General features: G+C 44.6%; 1 protein-coding gene across 1 annotated transcript in view; it reads left to right on the plus strand.

Moving 5' to 3' along the window:
• The first annotated feature begins 1720 nt into the window (after positions 1-1720).
• The window catches only part of SGPP2 (sphingosine-1-phosphate phosphatase 2), a 111410-nt gene continuing 89350 nt past the window's right edge, over positions 1721-23780 (plus strand). Inside the window, exon 1 of the mRNA XM_026491835.4 lies at positions 1721-1947. Within this exon, the coding sequence (XP_026347620.3) occupies positions 1729-1947 (219 nt within the window). The 5' untranslated portion in view covers positions 1721-1728. The remainder of the gene's footprint in view (positions 1948-23780) is intronic.

Raw genomic sequence — 23780 nt, forward strand, 5'->3', positions numbered from 1 at the left:
TACTGGGTCCTCCGAGGAGATAAATTACATTATCTGAATGTGCAATTCTTTGGCCTTATGTTACATATACCATGCTTGCTTTCCTTCTTTTTTCTAATTGAGAGAAAGGAAAATCGAAACACTAAATTTCAGAGATACACAACTCACATGTCTTCGTGGGGGAACTGATTTCTTTTACACACAAAAAGAACACATCCTGCACTAGTCCAACTTAGCTTTTAAAACCAAACTATGGGGTTTGGTCCCAGGGGCTGTAAATGACCTGGACACTGGGGAGAGGAGTCTTCTGTTCCAGGACTGGACATCTCCATGTGTCACACAGCTGGATTGTGACAGCAGCCCCGTGCTGCTTCTGCAAACTAAGTATCTCCCAAGTGCCATTGCTTTCTTTGTCACCTTGGTCTTGCTCTCCATCAGGATTGGGAAGGAGAGCAGAAACTAAGGCATGAGGGAGACCAAACCGAACTTGAAAGCTACATGCTAAGGACTTCCTGATCCAAGAGGACAACTGGATAAACAGGAAAGTGGCAGGCGTTTGTTCATAGTCATTGGTGCAACCAAATACTCAGTAGGCTTTGCATGGGCCCCAGTAGTATGCAGCCTCCTGCTGTCAACTGAAGACCAGGCTAGGATTGCACTTTTGTTGCAGGCTGATCAGCTCGGCCTAATTTGATTGTGCCTCTCACTCCTTGTGAGGAAGTGCAGAGGCCCTCGTGGGGGAATCTCAGCCCTCCTTGGAGATTCAGGAAGGAGGGAGGAAAACCAAGGCGACCCGCAGGACGTTTCCTTTGCTCCTCTCCTGCTGAGATCCTTAAAGGAGGCAGGGGTGCGGTGAGCTGTCAAATCCTCCTCCCCACCCTTCACCTGGTTCCCTTAGGGTCTGCAGGTCCTGACCGATCTTGTTGAGCCTCTCCAGTGCCCTTTCGTAATTAGAGGCAGAGCAGAAAAAAGAAGTAGAAGGGAGGGGCAGCACCATCTTTCCCAATGCAGAAAACTGAGAAAGAGTAGCGTTTCCTCCACACCCGTCTAAAATGTTCCCCAATTGCTAAATCACAAGAGGAGGCGCAAGGACTCACAGGATGATTCAGGGTACACTTTCAACCTCCTCGGTTCTTGAGCAAGGTCGAGGAGGTCGGGCTTCGGGGAGACGTTGCATCACGGTTTGGAAAGAACTTGGGGATCTTCCTCTTTCAGGAAGCAGGCAAAGAAAGGAGTAGACGCCTGGGTGCGGGAAGCCGGAAAGAAATCCGACTTCACCTTGGGCTCAAGAGTGAAAGTGGGGTCACTCCGGGATCAGCCCGTGCAAGGCAGAAAGGACTCCCGCAGGTCTACACGTGCTCGGCCGCTCCCCCATTAGGTGGCACCTCGGCGCCAGCCCGAAGGGACTGGGGGCGCGGTGGCACAAAGAGAGGCGCAGTTTAGACACCTGTGCGCCTCCGCCCAGTTGCGAGCCGGCCGGACGCCAGGGCCCGCCCGAGCCCTTCCGAGCCCGCAGAGAGGGCAAGGAGGGCGGACGTGCCCCGCGCAAGGTGGAGGCGGCCACCTGGGCGCCCGCGCGCGCGCGCGCGGGGCGGTGCTAGGACCCGAGCGGCGCACCTGTTGGCTGGCGCCCCGGGCCCCGCCCGCCCTCCGCCCCGAGTGCCCAGCCCGGCGAGCGCCCAAGCGGCGGGGACAGTGCGAGCCGAGGGCATGGGCGCGGCGGCGTTGGCGCGCGGCCCCGGGAGCACCATGGCCGAGCTGCTGAGGAGCCTGCAGGATTCCCAGCTTGTCGCCCGCTTCCAGCGCCGCTGCGGGCTCTTCCCGGCGCCGGATGAAGGCCCCCGCGAGAACGGCGCGGGCTCCGCGGAGGGCGCGGCGCGGGCGCCGGGGCTCGGGCAGCTCCCTGCGGCCAACTGCAAGGGCGGCGTGGGGCCGGCCAACGGGCTGCGGAGAGTCGCGGCCCCCCAGGTAACCGCGGCCAGGTGTTCGCGGGGGTGGGGGAGGGGGCAGCCCGCGCCGCAGCCGGCGGACGTGCGGGTCCCGCGGACTCCGGGACGCGGGGACTGGCGAGCGCCATCCTCGGCGGCGACCCGGCTGCCGGCGGCGACCCGGCTCCCGGCGCAGGGTAAGGAGGGGAGAGGGGGCGGGGAGTCCGGTCGCCAGGATGCCACCTCTAAAGCTGCCAGGTAGCACCCACGTCCCTTCCGACATCAGATGCACTCGGAGCTTTAGATGCATCTAAAGACTTTCTCCTTTCATAAGTGAAATGTGTGTTCCTGAGCTTTCTTCCAAATGTGTAAGAGTTACGTAATTGAAAAGGGGAGGGGAGATGTCCTTCACGTTTTCGAGAGAGGCTTCTCTGGGGAGAAATTCTGAGAACTCACCCAGGATTCGTGAGTTTCCGCGCCATCCCCCTTTCCCTGATCCGCACTCAAAGGGTGTAGCAGGGCTTGCTGTGCCCTTCACTGTCCTGCATTTCCAGCTCTAAGGACAGAACTTCAGGTTTAAATTGCTCCTGCAGAGACCTACAAACCTCACCCCTCCCAGCACCGGGGCAGAAACCCCATCCCGGTCCTGCCGAGTGGGTCTCTTGTAACCGGCCCCAGGGACTTTTGACAGATGCTGTCTAGAGAGAGGCTCACCGCGCTCCCCTCCAGGCTTTCAGAGTGTGGTTATACAACCCACTGCGGCTTCGGGGAGCCGGCGTGTGTTGTCATCGCAGTGCACAGAGACTCAGGCGGGAGGGACCGAACAGGCTGCAGATGCTAGCGAGCCAGGGCTGCGGGCAGCCCCGGAGGTGGGAGGGCTCTCTGCATCGGCCTGGCCACCCGCACAAGCTGCCCTTGGCCTGGGAGAGCTCAAAGTGTGGCACCGCAGGAAAGAAGCAGTGTATTGACGATTCCAACTCCTTTTGTTGGGGGAGGGCGGATGAGGAGCCGTCGTGGTGACAGGAAGGTGGCATTTATGTGTAGATGTCCAGATCTCGTAACTGAGGAATTGTGAAGAACCCGGCTTCAGCGTGGGATGGCATATTGCGGGCACTGAATTACAAAATTTAGTTGAGAGGGTGAGGGTGCGGTGTGTGTTCCACTCTAGAGAAATCCCCTATAATGTTCCTTTTTAAAAAAAAAAAAATTGTTCCTTCTCGGTCCCACATGACATCTAGTAACTTTTAGATGAGTTTGAGACCCGCCGCCCCTTTCCTCTTGCCTTGTCGTAAAAATGGGACGGAGCGAGGAGCTAAGAACCAGTCACGCACCTGAAATGTGGCAGAGTATCTTCTGTGCACACACACATACACACCTTTTAACACACCGGTAGATGCCAGGGCTGCTTTCTGGTGCTCTCTCCCCACACTTGCCCTCTGTTTCTTGAATTCAGGAAGCTGAAGCGGGGTGCATTTTCCCACTAATGCTTTCCCAACTGTTTTAAACAGTACCTTTGGTAATGAAACTCAATTCTGGAAAAGGATCCCCCTGCCCTTGAAAAGCAAGATAAGCCGATGTCTTGTCGAGAGGTGACTTCTGCCTGCTTAAAAAGCCTGTACCGTCAGCCACACAATAGGGGCTTCGTTCTTCCTGTCCAACACACAACCTTACTCACCATAGACATGAAATACTAAGAGGAAGCTAAAAAGTCACAGCAAGAAGTCATTGTATTGGTGTATGATTGGGGGGGGGGCGGAATAGCCCAGGAGAGCATTTGACACATGAGAGCTTAGTGAATGTTTTTAAAGGTGGGTCTGTCTCAGGTGACTTGGGAAGATTAATATTTTGCAAATACAGGGAGAGTTCAAAAGGAAAATGATTGCATACGTGTCCTGGATAATTAATAGGACTTTAAGGAGACAGTTGGAAACTTCTCTCCGTCAAGCTATTCTCCCCAGTGGGCTCTGGCCTCTGCCCAGCCTGTGGCCGGCCTTGAGCTGCCTGTCCTTTTTCCAAATAACCCCACTCATCCGTCAGTTTCAAAGGTCAGTGCTTGAAGAGACACCTTTGCTCACCTTCGAGTCTCACTCCCCCTTTCAGAGCTTCTCTCTGTTTCTGGTGTTTCTTCATTACAGCATTTATCCCATTTAGTAAATATGCCTTTGTTGGGGGGGGGGGTAACTGATTATTGCCAGTCTGCTGCTCCGGTGGGTGAAAAGCTCTGAGAATGCAGGAAACTTGCCTGGTGTGCTCATTATTTTCTTCACATGGGAGCTCAGTGATTTTTGTGAGTAAATGAGTGCAACTGCAATATAAAATCTGCCCTTTAGATAAGCAGAGTTCTTGGAAAGACTTGTATTCTTGCTGCTTCCGCAAGCAGAATGGCAGGGGCCTCCCCTCCCCACCCTAAACTCAACTTCAGTCACTATAGATCATGAAAAAGTAAGACAGAGCTAAAAGTTAAAATAAGACATTAAAGATTTTTTAAAATTGAAGAGTCAATATGGAAAATCAAATGTTTTCCACAGAGCCTAGAAAACGGGCAGCATTTGGACGCTGATTTAAGACCCTCCAAACAATAGAGAAGTGTCTTCTTCATTTGGGTGGCTTTAGAATGCAACACATCCAGTTTTTCTCACCTCCCACATTTGCTGTATTTATTTTAGTCCTTGAAACAGGACAAATGCAGAAACGATGAAGGACTTCCTTGACCAATTCTCACGTAACACCACGCACTGCTAAGTTAAGGATTAACTACATCCTTTACAAACCAGGGCTGGGCTGGGATTGCACAAAGCTGTCGTTGAATAAGTCCGAGTGGACCTCAGAGGTTGCTCGGTAGTTATGCCTTTCACAGACAAGTGTGAATCCTGAAGGGTTAAAGGTTTTGTCGAGGATTTCCCAGATAACCTCACAGTCAGGTCTTTTGATGCTCAAGTCTAAACTGCTTTCTTCTGTGCACCTTCCAGGGAAAAATTCCAGGATTTCATTTTATCTGTCTCACTGCAAAGGGGTGAGGTGTTGGGGGCTGGCTGGGAGCCAAGCAGAAGCTGGGTGGAAAGAGAACACGTGGCTTTCAGAGTGCAAGGATAACTGGTTTGCAAGGGTAACCATAGGAGGACATCCCTGGCAGTAGCCAAGATCAAGAGGCAGGGATCCTGGGACCGAGGAGGAGGGCAAAGGCCTCATCGGAATTGTGTTTATTTGTTCTGGGGTAAATCCAGCCTTGGATAGAATGGTATTTTGATTTTTATCATCTTTGCTTACTCAACACAGTTGCATTAAGACAGACTTTGCAGAGCCTTTCCCTGTCATTACGTTAGACTGGAGTGATCTTTCCAAATTGTACTGTGCTCCATAAATACCTTTTGATAACTGTTTATTCAGACATAGTTCTACAGTTGGGTTGAGGCAGGGATCAAAGATAGGTTATACAGAGATCTTTGCACCCCTTTGCACCCCAACATTTGGGGCCTTCCTGGTCTGTCAATCTACCAAAACCCACCCTTGCTTTTATTGGCTTGGTCTAGTGCAAAGAACCATCTTAGGAATCAGGAGACCTGGATTGGGCCCCACCTCCATGTGACTTTGAACTTCTCTGGGTCTCATCTGCAGAACAGGCAAAGTGGAATAGAAACTTCGGTTCCCACCTGCGGCTACACATTGTAGTCAGTTAGAGGAACTTTAAAAACACAAACAAAAAAACCGATGTCCAGGGTCCAGGTGAGAAGTGGGGTCGGAGGAACCGGCAAACAGGTGGGAAACTCTGAATTCCCTTCTTCTGGGGCCCACCACGCTTAGTGTGTCTAGGATGAGAATGGTGTTTGATGCTGGAGGGGCCCGGCGTGGCCTCTGGGACATTTGGCTTGGTTTTAACTCCACTGGCCAACAGGTGGAACTTCATGTTTTGAATTTCTTTGATGTTCAGTTTCGAAATGGTAAAATAAGCCACTTTAAAAAATTTTTTTTATTATATTATGTTAGTCACCATACAGTACATCCCTGGTTTCTGATGCAAAGTTCGATGATTCATTAGTTGCATATAACACCCAGTGCACCATGCAATACGTGCCCTCCTTACTACCCATCACCGGTCTATCCCATTCCCCCACCCCACCCCTCTGAAGCCCTCAGTTTATTTCCCAAAGTCCATAGTCTCTCATGCTTCATTCCCCCCTTCTGATTACCCCCCCTTTCTTTATCCCTTTCTTCCCCTACCGATCTTCCTAGTTCTTATGTTCCATAGATGAGAGAAATCATATGATAATTGTCTTTCTCTGCTTGACTTAAAATAAGCCACTTTGAAAAGGTATCTTTGATCATTTTTTTCTAGTTACAGATATTGTTCAGATGAGAAAACTTGGAAAAATACAAAGAAAAAGTTAAATCCATGGCCATTATACCACTGCCCAAAGGCAATCACTCAGTAAATGTTCAACCTGATTTTTAGTGGCTATACATTCCTCCACAGCATGGGTATACTATAATTTAGTTGGCCTATTGCTGGGCTTTTAGGTTTTTTCCAGTTTTTGCTTTAAAAATAATAACATCTTTGTATCTTTCCCTATATCTTGACTGTCTTTTTAAATTGAGATATAATTGACACATAAGATGACATGAATTATAGGTATACAGCATAATGATTCAATGTTTGTAAATACTGCGTCGGGAAATGATCACAGTAAGTCTGGTTAATATCCATCACCACCCATAATTACAGTTTTTCTTCTTGTGATGAGAACTTTTTGTTATAAGATTTTATTTATTTATTTATTTGAGAGAGAGAGAAAGAGAATGAGTATGTGCACATGACCCAGGGGAGGGACGGGGCGGGGGGAAGGAGAAGGAGGGAGAGAGTCTCAAGCAGACTCCGAGCTGAGTGCAGAGCCCTGCGAGGGGTGCAATCTCAAGACCCTGAGATCATGACCTGGGTCAAAACCAGGAGTCAGACGCTCAACCAGCTGAGCCACCCAGGTGCCCCATGATGAGAACTTTCGAGATCTCCCCTCTTAGCAATTTCAAATATACATTATTGACTATAGTTGCCCTGCCGTACATTACAGCCCATGACTTATCTATTTCGTAACCTGAAGCATGTATTTTGTCACCACCTTCACCCGTTTCACCCACCCCCACCCCCAACGCCTCTGGCAACCACCAATCTGTGCTCTTAATCTATGAGTTCAGATTTTTTGTTTGTTTGTTTTATATTCCATATATAAATGAGATCATATGGTATTTGTTTATCTCTGACTTATTTTATTTAGCATAATGCCCTCAGGTTCCACCCATATTCTCACAAATGGCAAGATTTCTTTCTTTTTTATGGCTGAATATTCCATTTGTGTGTGCGTGTGTGTGTGTGCGTGTGTGTGCGTGTGTGTGGTATATTTTCTTTATCCCTTCATCCATAGATACTAAAGTTGCTTCCAAACTTCGGCTATTGTAAATGATGCTGAAATGAACATGGGGGTGCAGATATCTTTTTGAGTTAGTGTTTTCTTTTTCTTCAGATAAATACTCAGAAACGGAATTGCTAGATCATACGGTATTTCTATTCTTAATTTTTAAAAAGATTTTATTTTATTTTATTTTATTTTTAAGACGTATTCACTTATGAGAGAGAGAGAAAGAGGGAGAGCAGGGGGGAAGGGGAAGAGGGAGAGAGAGAATCCCAAGCAGATGCCCTAGTGAGCACAGAGCCCCATGTGGGGCCCGATCCCACCACCCCATGATCATGACCTGAGCCAAAATCAAGAGTCAGACACTTAACTGACTGAGCCAGCCAGACCCCCCTCAAGATTCTATTTTTAAGTAACTTCTACACCCAACATAGGACTTGAACTCACAACCCCAAAATCAAGAGTTGCATGATCTACCGACTGAGCCAGCCAGGCGGCTGTTTTTAATTTTTAATTTTTTGAGGAACCCCCATGTTGTTTCTGTAGCGGCTGTACCAATTCACATTCCCTCCAACAGTGCACACAGGTTCCCTTTACTCACATCCTGGCTAACACTTGTTACTTTTTGTCTTTTTGTTAATAACCCTTCTAACAGGTGTGAGAGGATATGTCATCATCGCTTCGATGTGCGTTTCCCTGATGATGAGCGATGTTGCACATCTCTTTGTCTGTCTGTTGGCCATCTGGATGTTTTCTTTGGCAAAATGTCTGTTCCGATCCTCTGCCCATTTTAATGGGATTATTTGGAAAACAATTCCCCTTATCAGATATATGATTTGCAAATATTTTCTCCCGTTTGGTAGATTGCCTGTTCATTTTGTTGATGTTTTCCTTTGCTGTGCAGAAGCTTTTTAATTTGATGTGTATTTTTCCTTTCGTTGCCTTTGCTTTGGGTGTCAAATCCAAAAAAATCATTGCCAAGACCAATTTCAGTCCTTGATTGTCTTTTTAATTTAAATTTCCAGCCATGGAACTGCTGGGTAGAAATACATATATTAATGGCCTTCGGTACCAAGCTGTCCCACAGGACAGGTGTGCTAGGATGTGTAACTGTGAGTGTGGGTTCTCCCCCACCCCCACCATTATTAGGTATTGGCACCCTCTTTATTCTTTGGAGAAAATAGATCACCTTGGCTGCTTCTTTTTTTTTAAGATTTTATTTATTCATTTATTTATTTATTTTAGAGGGTGAGAGACTGTGTGCAAGCAGGGGGAGGGGCAGAAGGAGAGGGAGAGAGAATTTCAAGGAGACTGTGCCCTGAGCACGGAGCCCCATGGAGCTCAATCCCACAACCCTGAGATCAGACACTCAACCAACTGAGCCACCCAGGCGCTCCAATAAGCCACTTTTGCTTCTCTCTCATCTCTTCTTCCTTAATTTCCAGCCAACATTTCTTTCTTCTTTTTTTTTTTTAATTTAAATTTTAGTTTGTTCCCATACAGTGCAATGTTGGTTTCTGGAGTAGAATTCAGTGATTCATCACTTACGCACAACACCCGGTGCTCATCACAACCAGTGCCCTCCTTCACCCCCATCCCCCTCCTAGCCCCTCCCCCACCCACCTCCCTCCAGCCACCCTCAGTTTGTTCTCTGTGTTAAGAGTCTTTTATGGCTTGTTTCCCTCTCCCGTTTTTTTCTTTTCCCCCTTCCCATATGTTCATCTGCTTTCTCTCCTAAATTCCACATATGAGTGAGATCGTATGCCAGCCAACATTTCTTCATCAGCTGCTGTGATTCTAGGATAGTCCTCATACTTAAAAATATAAAGATAAGTAAGATCTAGTTTCCGCCCTGGGAAAGCCACAAAGAAAATTATGCAATGCAAAAAAAAAAAAATACTAGAATAGAATATGTAGGCTCATAATAATATTAGGATACTAGGCTAATAATAATAATAATAATAATAATAATAGGATAAGTTTGTGGCCAGGGAGACAATAGCAGGAGTAGCTCACTATCCTTGGAGGAGCTCATGAAGTCTTGAGTGGGGACTAAAGAGCAATAGGAATCAAATAGATGAAAATGTGAGAAACTCAGGGCACCTGGGTGGCTCAGCAGGTTAAACGCCCGACTCCTAGTTTTGACTCAGGTCATGATTTCAGGGTCTTGGGATCAAGCCCCGGTTCTGTCTCCATGCTTAGCTGGAAGTCTGTTGGCGATTTTCTCTCTCTCCCTTTCCCTCTGCCCCTCCCCTGGCTCGCATGTGCACTCTCTCTCTCTCTTTCTCTCAAATAAATTAATTAATCTTAGGGAAAAAAAAGAAAATATGAGAATCTCTTTTCTTTACCTTTATCTTAAGTGTTAAAACATAAAGACACATTGCCATTTTTGGTGCAGAGTGAAACGTTCAGGTTGGGTAGAGTAAGATTCCCAGCAGCAAAGAGATTAAAGAGTAATTGAGCCCTTAAAAATGGTTAAAATGGCAAGTTTTGGGGCACCCGGGTGGCTCAGTCAGTTAAGCCTCTGCCTTCTGCTCAGGTCAAGATCCCAGGGTCCTGGGATCGAGTCCTGCATCAGGCTCCTTGCTCAGCAGGGAGCCTGCTTCTCCCTCTGCCTGCAGCTCCCTTTGCTTGTGCTCTCTCTCTCTCTGACAAATAAATAAATAAAATCTTTAAAATTAATTAATTAATTAATTAATTTTAAAAATGGCAAATTTTATGTTATGTATATTTTACCTAAAAAAAAAATATCCGTAGGTTCTGCTTCAAGGAGGAGAAACATAACGTCCTTTTCCTTAAGTGTGGGCTGCACAGAGGAGTAATTGTATAGCATGGAGACCTGACAGACACCCCCTCGGCCAGGTAATCACGGTTAACATCAACAGTGAAAGTCACGTTGACGGTATGTGCTCTTGACGCACGTCGAAATTCTCTACTCTTGATACATGTCGAAAATGGCACTTCACCTGGGTGGTCTTTAAAACCCCCACCCTCCGCCTAATCATGAGAAAGACACCAGACAAATCCTAGTTGAGGGGCATTCTGCCAAATACCTGACCTACACTCTTCAAAATTGCCAAGGCCATAAATAACAAGGAAAGTCTGACAAATGTCACAGCCAGGAGTAGCTTAAGAAGACATGACAAGTAAAGGCAATTGTGGTATCCTGGAGGGGACCCTGGAACAGATAAAAAAGGATGTTAGGTAAAAACTAAGGAAGTCTGAATAGAGTATGGAATTTAGTTTAAAAAAATGCATCAGTAAATTTTTCTCCAAATTGAAAACTGTTCTACAAAATAAAGTCTAGGGGCACCTGGGTGTCTAAGTCGGTGAAGTGTCTGCCTTTGGCTCAGGTCATGATCCCAAGGTCCTGGGATCGAGCCCTGCTTTGGGCTCCCTGCTCACCGGGAGCCTGCTTCTCCCTCTCCCTGCCCCCTGCTCATGCTCTCTCTCACTCTCTCTCTCAAATAAATAAATCTTTAAAAAATAAAATAAAATAAAAAATAAAGTCTATTTAAATTTTTCTAAAAGGGGGTAGATAATTGAAGGGAGTTCAAAGATGGGATCATTTACAAAGGTGTAGGTGGTGTTGGAAAAACCAACAAGGGAGGATAAGCATCTTGGAGCAGATGACTTTCAGCCTAAAAGAGCAAGAGGAGAAGATACGGCTGTAGTAAGTTCAGACCCAGTGAGAGCTTAGCTGTCAGAGAGAGACTCCTGACAGGAGCTGAGGCCTTTAGTAGCAAAACACAGCCACAACTGGGCAGGAGGAGTAGAGGAACTCTGGCTCAAACTCATTCTCCACCCGTCCTCTCGTATGCCGCCAGTGCTCTCCTTGGGCCAAATTCCATCAGAAGCCAAGGAGATTGGGAGCCTGCCTGCTGCCCTACACAAAGGTCAGCCTCCGTGGAGAAGGGTGTGGAGTGGACCTGGAAGGTCAAATGGAAAGGATCCAGCCCAGGTAGCATCAAGAAATTGGGATGGTAATACTAGCTGGAGTTTGGGACTCTGGTCAGAGTTTTAGGCTGAAGCCTGAATGCGGCTTCCTGCAGAATATGGTCTTCATCCTGTAGACAAAGGGACGGCAAACCAGCTCCATACCACGTGTCAAGTCGGAATTGGTGACGGGGACATCATGATAAGAAAGGTTCTTGGGGTGTCCCTGTGCCTGATAGCAAAGAGTGTGGGCTTGAAGAGCAATGCCTTTGGGGGGTATTGAGGGAGCCTGGTTGCTGAAGCATTTAAGAAATGGCAATGTTCTGGGGCACCTGGGTGGCTCAGTCGTTAAGCGTCCGCCTTGGCTCAGAGCATGATCCCAGAGTCCAGGGGTCGAGCCCCGCATCAAGCTCCTCCGCTGGGAGCCTGCTTCTTCCTCTCCCACTCCCCCTGCTTGTGTTCCCTCTCTCGCTGTCTGTCTCTCTCTCTCTCTGTCAAATAAATAAATAAAATCTTAAAAAAAAAAAGAAAGAAAGAAATGGCGATGTTCTATTCCAACAGCAGCAGACATGTTACTAACATAAAATCAAGCCGTAAATTCTGTTTGGGGTTCTTTGTGATACTCTTGATTGTCACCTTCACCCACAAACTCTTAGGAAGAAAGAGACCGCTAATGGTTCCTTAAGACATTGGTTTGCCTTGTTAATCTTAAAAATATAACTGTCAGTAATTTTGTAGCAAAAATAGGTTTATTCAGGAAGAGCAAAGAATTGCAACTCAGGACAAGCGAACCTCGGCAAAACCAAACTACAACAAAACAGAGGAGAGGAACATTCTTTTATAGGGGGAAGAGGGACGTTGGGAAGGCTTTTATAAACAAAAAGTCCATTGGAATAAACTAGGAGTTTGAAGTATGCTGGCTTGTCATTGGCTGAGTTGTGACAGCTCTCATTGGCTGGGCTGTTGCTGAGCCAGGAGAAAAGCTTTCCTCCTCTTGCTGGGGTGGTTTGGACTTGCAACGTACTGCACTTCGCCGTGGGTCTGGGTCGTCTATGGGCTGAGGAGCGGTGGTGTGTGAGAGCTCCCCCTGCTGGCCGCTGGTTCCATTCCAAAGGAGGTTTCCTTTCACCAATTTTCTCACTGTAGTTGGGTACTGGGGGACCCATCCTGGGACCCCATCATTATGGCTACAAGCTGATTGGACAGCCCTCTGCTCAAGGGCAGCCTTCTATAGGCTGGTCAGCGTCTGGGGACATGGCCTGGTGTGAGGACCTCACCCAGTTGGGATACTGCACAGGGGAGAGTGACCGATGGGACCAATGGCATTGCTCCCTGAGGGAGTCTGAATGCAAGACCCACAAAGAGGGACGGAAACGGTGGCGTGGTGATGAACTTCAGAGAGAGAGAGGGGTCACAGGCAGAACCCTCGAGACCGAGAAAGCAGTAGGAAAGCAGAAGCCCACGGTAGCGAGGAGAGCAGCGAGTCCACGGCGGTGGTAAAAAGCAGAAGAGAAAACTCTGAAGCGGAGAAGGAAGCGGAGTCTTCAGTGTGGTTGGCTCCGCGTCTGAGGGCAGGTGCTGGAGGGACTGGTGACCTTCAGCACGGAAGAGCTGGGGGCCGAGGGCCGCGGAGCCCGGGGATGGGGACTGGCTGTGCGGCGTCAGAGAACATTTCCTTGCTTCCTGAGGAATCGTGTAACAGACTCCTCTCACTGGAGGGGGCCTGCGTGGGTCTTCCCTCGCAAGCAGAATGTGCTGGTCCCCTGCTGCTTTGAAAACATGCCCATAACTGGAATCAGATCATGAGTCTTATCATATTTGCGTAGTTGGAAATGGGGTGGGGGCAGGGGCCGGATCCCTCTTTCTCCTCTGCACCCCCAGGGCCTAACATGTGCCTGGAACACGGCAGCTGCTTAGTACTACCTGTTGAACGAAGCATTAAGTAAGGGCGTGCTGAACTCAACCTGTTCTTTCTTGGCAGAAACGTGATCACCTGCTCTTTCCTGTCATAGCTGGGGTCATTTTATCCCTGACCACTCTACCTGACTGTGTCTTCTTTTAGCCTAACTTTTTTTTTCTGTGTTGGCTCCTTCCTTTTTATTTGGGAAACTGATGAAGGGTTTCGATTAATGAATAACTTTTTTATTGGTTTGCTTTCTTCATTTGGACACAGGGAGTTTAGGGACAGCTAGAAGTTCGGGAGGGTGAAACAGACACCTGTCAATTTTTTTAAAAATGTGATTAAGATACTATGTTTAAGAAAGCTGTTGACAGCAAGCCTTGTCTAATTCTAATTTTCTTGACTTATATATAATTAAGATGTCAACATTTTTATATATTTTTTAAAAAAAGCACTTTCACTTCTGTTGTTACAGTTTTTGTTAATTATTAAATCCTCGGTGTCCTGAGAAGAATTACGTCTCGAACAAAGGCATTCTTGCATTTTGTTTGGCACAGAATTTTCCTGGGAGAAAATACTGTCACGGTTTCCTGGCAACACATTTAGAGTGCTTCTATCTGTGTTAGGAATCTCTGAAAATGCTAAAATTGGGGGCATCCACCGGCCTTTATTATTCGACTTGCCTGGTGAGATACATTGCACATAGGAAGAAAATGAGATATTGAAAAATCCAGTGGAGACCGCGGTGCACGTTGCTCCCTCCTCACTCCTGCTTCCAACACAGTATGGACTAATTAGCCAAGTGCTTTAAAAATCAAAGAAAGCAAACCTTAAGCGCAAGCCAGGGTGGGGGGAAGGGGGAGGAAATAACCACCTGAGATCTTGAAAGGGGGCGGAAAAGGGAGTAATGGTTTCCTGGAACCATTTTGAATATTGCCTCCAGGCCCCCAATTGCTCACTGGCATTTTTATACCCATTTGTTTAATAAAACAAACCATCAGATTCATTCTTGCTTTTATTAATGCTGTTTATTTGGTATGTGTGCCTGCTGGAGAAATGCCCTCTCTGAAATCTCCCAAGTATGTTTTGATTTTTCTAAATGGCAAAATCTTTGTTCCCATAGGGTTTTATGGGAAACAGCCCATCAAAACAAGGACTCCTATGGGTAGGAGGGAGAGGGAAAGGTGGGTGAATGAGAAGGCTCCTTGGGTAGGATGTTGGGACCTGAGAAGCCAGGATTTAATTGGTGGAGAAAGGACTTAGGTGAACATGTTTTTTGGTGGGGTTTTTTGCAGTTAAAAAAAAAATCACCCTCTCTTGAAAGGTGATTTAAAAAGTGGCCATGAAATAGACATCAAAGATTTTATTAAAAGCACGAGCGAAAAGTGGTTCTGTCAGAAGGTGGGTTTTGGGGTTGTTTTTTTTTCCCCTCCTTTCTGAATTTTGATCTTTTGATGATTTTCAGCTGGGAAGATATCAAATATTTTGAAATTAATTTTTGTACTTTTCAACTCTTTTTTTAAAGGAATTTTTCTACTCTTTTTTTTAAAGATCTTATTTATTTATTTGAGAGAGAGTAAGCGAGAGTGAGAGCGTTAGGGAGAAGCAGACGCCCCGCTGAGCAGGGAGCCCAATGCGGGACTCCATCCCAGGACCCTGAGATCGTGACATCATGACTTGAGCTGAAGGCAGACGCTTAACCGACTGAGCCACCCAGGCGCCCTCAAGTGTTATTTTAAAAATCGTTTATTTTTAACTTTTCAGCTTGATGTAATTTCTGATTTTTGAAAATTTGCGAAAATACTACAAAAAAAATTCCTATGTGCTCTTGACCCATGTTTTCCTGATTTAGCCTCATATATAACCACAGCGCAAGAAATGGTATGTGATCTGTGGAACTTGTTCCATTCTGGAAGTTCTTTAGTCTTTCTTTGCGTTTCCTCACCCTGACTTCTGAAGAGCCCAGACCAACTTGGATTTGTCCAGTGTCTCCTCATGATGACATTTAGGTTCTGTATTTTGGGCGGGAAACACCACAGGCAAGATACTGGATCCTTCTTAGCGCTTCATATCAAGAGACACAAAATGCTGATTTATTCCATTACCAGTGATTTTAACTTCAAACACCTTTGAAAGTGTGTTAAGTGGTTTCCTCGAGGTAAATGTTTTCCTCTTTGTAATTAGGAAGTATGCTGTAGGGTGCCTGGGTGGCTCAGTCAGTTAAGCTCAGATCATGATCTCGGGGTCCTGGGATGGAGCCCTGCCTCAGGCTCCCTGCTCAGCAGGGAGTCTGCTTCTCCCTCTCCCTCTGCTGCTCCCCCTGCTTATGCTTACATGCTCTCTCTCTCAAATAAATAAACAAAATCTGTAAAAAAAAAAAAAAAAGTATGCTGTAGACCAGTATTCAGACACATTATAAATGTCTTGTTTCTTGGCATATTTTCATCCATGAATTTTGTCATCCATTAGTGATGTCTTTTGAAAAGTGATCAGCCAATTTGATAGCAGAATGAAAGCATCTCGTTGTTCTAATTGAGGTTGAATATTTTTATTCTGTTTAGCAGATACTTGTATTACTCCTTTTGTGAATGGTCTGGTCAGACACTTTATCTACTTTTTCCACTGTGATTTTAGTGGAGGTGGTTTCCTACTGATCTCGGATGGTCTTTTTTTAGTTTCTCCATTGTGCATCAAAAATCTTCCACTATACATCAGCTAACATAAGCTCACAACCAGTACATTACTGATCTTTCCTTGTAAAGAGAAAATATTTGGAGTCTGAGGAGGAGAAGGGGGATAGAGATCTGTGGGCTTAGATAAGTCATGCCTGGTTTCCTTGTTCTCCCACCTGTTACTTTCAGGTCCATAAAGCCCATCATTCACATCCTGCGAAATACTTGTGGTATTTCAGTAGCCTTGGGCAAGGGTTGGGGGTTCTGAAAGTGTTAGGGAGAGCCTACAGTCCTTGGCAACTCTGAGCAAGGAAGGCAGTAAGCTGAGAGGGTGTTACCCTCATAGTATGATGATCAGATAGTGAGGCAGGAAATGAATTAGTTCAGTTGTGCACTGCCGAGGGTGACAGACAATTCTGAGTCCTCCCAGCCTTGGGTCTCCCTCTTCTCAGTGGTTCCTGAGGAGGCTTCCGGGCTGCTTTCTTGCCATGCACAGTTATATTGCACGTGACCTCAAAGGAAAGGAATGGATTACTATCCCCAATGTTTATTCAGTAGCATATTTCTGCTAACCATTACTTTTGGAAAGGAGGGACGAACATCCATTGATCACTTAATTTTGCCTCCATCTAACCCCATCCAATGCCTCGGTCATATTTTACCATCCAAAAATTTTGACCCTGAAGAAATTATCTGAATTTTTCCAATGTGTTGGGTTATAAATGATCTAGCCCTGATTTCTTCATGCTTACCTCCCTAGGACCACTACAGGGGTAGAAATGGGACTTCCCACACTCATCCTGAGTACTTCCTGGTGTAGACAGGTATATCTGCACAGATCATGGACTTGTTTATTTAAACGTTAAGAACTTATTTATTTAATCTTTAGAAGTCAGTACTAAATACACATTTACCTTGCAGCTCACAATTACACTCCCGGGAATTTATCCCAGCGATACGAAAACTTACACAAAAACCTGTACATGGTTGCTCATAGCAGCTTTGTTTGTAAGAGCCCAAACCCAGAAATAACCAAAATCTCCCTGCTAGAGGAATGACTAAATAAACTGTGGTACGTGCATACCGTGGAATACTACTCAGCAGTAAAAAGGAATAGATTACTGATATACCCAACAACTTGGATGGGTCTCAAGGGCATTTTGCTGCATAGAAAAAGTCAATCTCAAAAGATCACATAGTGTATAATTCCATCTACATATAACATTCTTGAAATGACAAAATTATAAAGATGGAAGACAGATTAATGGTTGCCAGGGGTTAAGAATGAGGGGATGACTATAAAAGGGTTGCACAAGGGGGATCACCACAAGTTGATGGGGCAGTTTTGTCCCTTGATGGCGGTGGTGGTCACATGGGTCCAGTGAGTCCACACAGGGGTAGTAAAATGGCACAGAACTGTATACACACATTGTCCCCGTGTCAGATTCCTGGCACTGATATTGTGCTATAATTATATAGGATGGAACCATTGGGAAAAAATTATGTAGGATGGAACCATTGGGAGAAGGGTATATGGACATCTCTGCCCATCTTTGCAAATGCTTGTGAATCTATAGTTATTTCAACAATAATTTATTTTTAAAAACTAATACTACTGCCATGTAAAAATCGGTCCTGCCATCCTTCCCATGGCTTTTACTGCAGGTGCTCTTTGTGCACCCCGTGGGAAACCCAGGAAACGCAAAGCAGCATTTGGGAGATGTTCCTGAGTTTGAGCCAGCCATGCTACGGCATCTGTTTCCAGAACTTCGGGGCTGGGTTATAACCCTGCCCTTGACCCCGACTTCCTGACTCAGAAGAACCTGGAGAAATATTTGAGGGTCCGAAAGCACGTCTATCTTTAACTTTATTTCAACTCACTTGCTCTATAGCTGTAGGTTTTTTGCATTAAATTTTTTCTTGTTGTTTTTTGTTTTGTGCAGCCACTTCCAGTGAGTGTTGCAAGTAGGTCAGATTCACACACGGCCTCTTCAGTCTCTCCTCCGGTTGTCATTTTTTTTCTCAATCTGTTAAACATGCTGAAAATCTTTCACCCCCTCTTTACACACCACAAAACATCTGCTTTCAGCCCAGTGTCCCTAGAAGCTACCATTCCTGCCTTTCTTGAACCACGAGTATCTCCAAAGAGTCCTCTGAGGTCTGTCCTTTCTGCTTCGTCACCCGTGTTTTTCTTTTTTTTTTATACTAATTTTTTATTATGTTATGTTAGTCACCATATAGTACATCCATAGTTTTTGATGCCATGTTCCATGATTCATTGTTTGTGTATAACACCCAGTGCTCCATGCGATACGTGCCCTCCTTACTACCCATCTCCGGCCTATCCCAGTCCCCCACCCCCCTCCCCTCTGAAGCCCTCAGTTTATTTCCCAGAGTCCATAGTCTCTCGTGGTTCATTCCCCCTTCTGTTTACTCCCCCTTCATTCTTCCCTTCCTTCTCCTACCGATCTTCCTGCTAAATCTTATGTTCCATAAATGAGTGAAACCATATGATAATTGTCTTTCTCTGCCTGACTTATTTCACTTAGCATAATCTCCTCCAGTCCCGTTCATGTTGCAGCAAATGTTGAGAAATCGTTCTTTTTGATGGCTGAGTAATATTCCATTGTATATATGGACCACATTTTCTTAATCCAGTCATCTGTTGAAGGGCATCTCGGCTCCTTCCACGATTTAGCTATTGTGGACATTGCTGCTATGACCATTGGGGTGCATATGGCCCTTCTCTTCACTACGTCTGTATCTTTGGGGTAAATACCCAGTAGTGCAATTGCTGGATCATAGGGTAGCTCTATTTTAACTTTTTGAGGGACCTCCACACTGTTTTCCAAAGTGGCTGTACCAACTTGCATTCCCAACAGTGTAAGAGGGATCCCCTTTCTGCACATCCCTCCAACATTTGTTATTTCTTGTCTTGTCAATTTTTGCCATTCTAACTGGCATAAGGTGGTATCTCAATGTGGTTTTGATTTGAATTTCCCTGATGGCTAATGATTTTGAACATTTTTTCATGGTCTGTTAGCCATTTGTATGTCTTCATTGAAAAAGTGTCTGTTCATATCTTCTGCCCATTTTTTTATTTGATTATTTGTTTCTTGCGTATTGAGTTTGAGAAGTTCTTCACCCGTGTTTTTCCGGCAGGGGTACAGTATAAACTACAGTGAAATCAAACCAGGAGAGACTACTTAGTGGAAGATATAATTTTTGAGGTTTCCTTTGCCCATGTGTCCTCTCATTGAGAACAGCTGACTAATTTTAAATTAAAAATTATAAAAGAGAAGTCCCTTGGAATACACATAAAAAGTCAAGCAGCTTCTTCTTTATTTCAACTGTACTCCAAATGGGCCATGGCTGAAGTTATGGCCAGGGGAGCTGAGTGCAAGCACAAACTCATATCTTAATGGCTGCCTTTTCTGGTTTCAAGGTCAACCACAAGGTCAACAAGCCATTCCCCAAGTGGTAAACCCATTGCATCTGTTTGGTAAATGGATGCCCTTCTCCCACAGGTGGTTTTCATCATCAGAAAGTGTTTATCAAATATCTAACTGTAAAAGGTTTTTTTTTAAAACTATGTTCTACAAAGGGAGAAACTTAATAATGACATCCAAAGGAGACCTTGAAAGTAATTAAAATTCCATAGATTTCTAGACATGGAATTGCCAAAAAAAAAAAGAGAGAGAGCAAGAGAGCACATTTTAAAAACGGTATCCATAATATAACCCAAATTTCAAAAACTGCATATATTTGAATGTATTTTTTTAAAAGGATCTGGAGTAATGAGACAAATGTTACCAGTGGTTCTTTCTGAATATCTTTAAATATTTCCTTATTCATGCTTTTAATTTTGTTCATGCTTTTCTTTATTTTCTGCACATTTTATACAATAAAAAGGTAGTGGCTTTATGTTTAGAGAAAATTAAACCATTTTTGTTTTATTGAAAAAAAATTTTCCCTGAGGATGTTTTGTAGTTTTGAGGAATTTTAGTTACTAAGATTACTAAGGTGGTTGCACATAAAACTTTTTTTTTTTTTTTAAAGATTTTATTTATTTATTTGACAGAGATAGAGACAGCCAGCGAGAGAGGGAACACAAGCAGGGGGAGTGGGAGAGGAAGAAGCAGGCTCATAGCAGAGGAGCCTGATGTGGGGCTCGATCCCATAATGCCGGGATCACGCCCTGAGCTGAAGGCAGATGCTTAACCGCTGTGCCACCCAGGCGCCCCAACACATAAAACTTTTTTTAATTACCATGGACATCTCTGCAACAAAGTTCCAAATATCAGCAGTTTTGCTTGTGTTCCTACCTTGGGGGGATGTTTATTAAACCATTGGAAGTACTCTAGAGCTTTCTTAAATGAAACAAAATGTCTCCCTCCATGTCCGCGTAAAGACCCCATGCGAAATTACAGTACACCTTTTCCTACTCTGTCCAAACAACCTCATGAAATGCCTGGAGCTTAAAACACATGTTCTTCTGCGCTCATGGGAATTTCTTAATGCACTGAAAGAGTTTGGCCTCGAAAACATCTCTCCTCTGCTTGGCCAAAGTTGTCTTATTAGAGAGTCCAGGAAGGTCTTAAGAAAAGCAGATGTTGCGGTTACCACCCCGCCCTTCAGAAGATTTTTGGCAAGTACTTTTTGTTGTTTCTTTAAAAGTTGTTTGGGAAGATCTCTTTTTATTGTCATAGATCCAAACTGTTGTGAGTGGTTTTAGTTCTCAAGTCACCTGCGGGCAGGATCTTGGGCATGCTTTGGGGTGCAACTTGGTTCCTCCTAATCTGATGACGGTGTTTAAAGTGAAGGGACCCTAAAGTAGGATTCAGTATAGCATAGGGACATCACAGACACCATTGTCTGTTGTTTGGTGTGGTTCTTAATTGAATAATACCAGAATTTGTCAGTTTTCATTTTAAAATAAAGCATAATTATTAACTTCAAAAACTGAATGGATATTTTCTTTTGAAAAATAATGACTATTCCTTACTTCCCTAAAGAAATGTAAAATAATTTTTACGTGATATTAATTTTAATGTGATTTTAATTGGAGTTGAATTTAATCTATGGGTTAATGTGGAGACAATTAACATCTTTATGATACAGAGTCTTCTTATCCCTGAACCTGTTAGGACTTGCTATTTACTTAAGTCTTTTTTAAATATCTTTCAGTAAAGTTTTATAATTATCTCTATAAAATCTTGTACCTCTTTTGCTAGATTTATTCCTAGATACTTTATGTCTTTGTTATTATTAAAACAATATTCTGAAGTTGGTTTTCTGCTGGAATGTTGGAATGCAATTGAATTTTATGTATTGATTTGGCAAACTTGCCAAACTTTAATAATGCTAACAAGTGGTATCTCATTTCTTTGTGTTTGCTATGAAAACAGTCAGAAAGCAGATTTTTTGTCTTTCTTTTCAATTCTTACACCTTTCATTTCTTTATTTTTTCCTACCTTATTGCACAGACAGGGACCTCCAGTCTTATGTTGAGTAGAAGTGGTGATAGCCCACTTTCTTATCTTGTTCTTGATTGTAAGGGAATGGTTTTAACATTTCACCATAGAGTATTATATTTGATGTAGTTTTTCCCTCCCTTTTAGAGCTGTTGGCCAAGTGATATACTCATGAATTATGGCTAAATTGTATTGACTCTTTTTTCTGTATCTAATGTGAGGACCATACGTGTTTTGTTTCGTTTTTTTTAAAGCTCCTTTAATCTTATAAAAGATAAGTAAAAAGAGATTTTCTTTGGTGAACCAAACTTCCATTGATGGAATATACGCAGTCTTTGTCATGATATAACCAATAGCAATATTTACTGCAGATATGATAAAAATACTATCTAATAGACTTTTTATAGTAGTGTATTTTGAAAGCATCTTCTTCCAACCCCTTCTCCCACCTTCTTGGCTCTGTTGGGTGATGTTTTTCATGCACAGAAAAACATCAGACAACTTAATGACGCAGTTCATCTTCATGTGTCTATGAACATTGATATGTATCAGAAAATTCGCTTAATTATATAAATATCCTTGAACATAAAAAATGAGTTTCTCTCCACTAAGAATCCAAACTGTCTTTTTAAAAAGTAGTTTCTTCTTGCAACGTGTTTCCAAACTAATATTCGGACTCCGAAGTGTGCGGCAGTGTATGAATCCACATTGGAAAGATGTGACTCAGGGGGCCCTTCGCTTCCTCCTTCCTCAGCTCAGCCACTGTTCCGTGGCTCTCAGAGCCGCGAAGACTCCACCCGTGAGCACAGCAAGGTCACTCAGAGTGGAGCCCGAGTGAACAACCCTGAACTCACAGCGACCAAATACCGAATCACAGTATTGTACCTGGGAACACCTCAGAAGGACCTGGCACATTCGCATGTAGTGTCCTTTCTAAAACACCCACCCTGCAAAGGAAAATGACCGTGTTCGTGCTTTCTCCCCTACAAAGAGTCACAAAATTAAACTTGGAAATATATCGTCCGTGTGCTGATCGTCCTGTGAAGTAGAAGTACCATCATGAAATCAAACGATCCCTGGCTTTGCTCTGGGAATTTTTTAAAAAATTTCAGTTTATTTTATCCCCGACAGAAGGATGTACGAGGGGCCGGCAGAGAGGGAGGGAAGGAGCACCAGCGATGGTCTTTCCTACTGCCCCTTCCTCCATGGCTTCTTCCCTGTGGTTCCTGGGAGATCTGCGTTCGTCCAGAAGCAGATGTCACAATCGTTTTGCTGTTCTTATGTTTTCAACCATTGGTTTTGGTGGTGCTAACTTGAGTCGTGGGCTGCAAGGATGTTGGTTGCGGTGAACCCTTTGTGGCCACACACGCCCCTGGCAGAAGGTCCGTGTGCTCCATGTCTGTGCGGTACTATGGCGGGAGGCAGTGTAGTGAGTGCACCAAGATGGTGCCTTGCTTCTTACACTTCCAAACCACGTCTTCTTGGGGTAAGCTCTACCACCTTGCTCTCCTTATCTGTGAAATGGGGGAATAATCACATCTACCTCCTAGCATTCCGAGATGTGAATAAGGTCATCACTGGCAGCACCAGTGAGTGTCACGTTGTGTCTAGCATCAAGTGAGCCCTCAAACGCTCACTGTCTACACGACCATTTCTGCCATCCCCCCACCACCAATGCTGCTGCTGCTGCCTCTAGTAGTCCTAATGCCCCCACTGCAATTTTTTTCCAGCAGGTCTTTTCTGAAATAGATTTCCCCTCTTATGGTGGGGCAGGAGGAGTGTTGGGCCATACAGGTGGTCAAATCTACTTTCTGTGCCCCTTCAGAATGGCGTCCACCCCAAAATTTGGGCCAAATGTGCTTTAAATTGTCTTGAAGTATATTCAATTTTGTATTTCTTCCCTCTGATAGTTTGTAGTATCCAATCACTGGCCATAAAAATACTCTCCCAGGTCCTGCTCCCCCTCCTCTGAACTTACTGAGTTATGGAAAGTGTATTATGGAGTGTGTTTTGCTTTGCAATAATGCTATCAATGCTCAGCCAAATACACAGAGCACCTAACAGTATGCCAGACCCTGGCTTGTACTCTGAGCACTCAGCGATGGATCTGCCTCCCTTTCCCTGCTCTCGAAGAGCCATCAGTCTATCTGGGAGACCTGTAAATAAAGGAACATAGCATGGGGTGGGAAAGGACACATTCTCAAGGATTATCAAGGTTCAGCTAGACACGATCTTCCTTTCTCAGATTCTTCCTCGTCCCCCCTAAGAAAACTCAAAGTGAACATTTTGAAAGAAGTTGCTTCTAAGATTTCTAATGGACCCATTAAGCGGATGCAAAACTTGCCAAATCTAGAATTAGGACAGCTGACGTTCTCAGATTTTAGACAATAGGAAACGTGATGTCATATGGGGAAATATGCCTGGAGGTTTTTTTTATTACAGTATATGATGTATAGATTTCATCCTTAAGACTAGAGTATTGTAAGTTA

Source organism: Ursus arctos, unplaced genomic scaffold, assembly GCF_023065955.2.
Source record: "Ursus arctos isolate Adak ecotype North America unplaced genomic scaffold, UrsArc2.0 scaffold_1, whole genome shotgun sequence".
In the NCBI taxonomy this organism is placed as follows: domain Eukaryota; kingdom Metazoa; phylum Chordata; class Mammalia; order Carnivora; family Ursidae; genus Ursus; species Ursus arctos.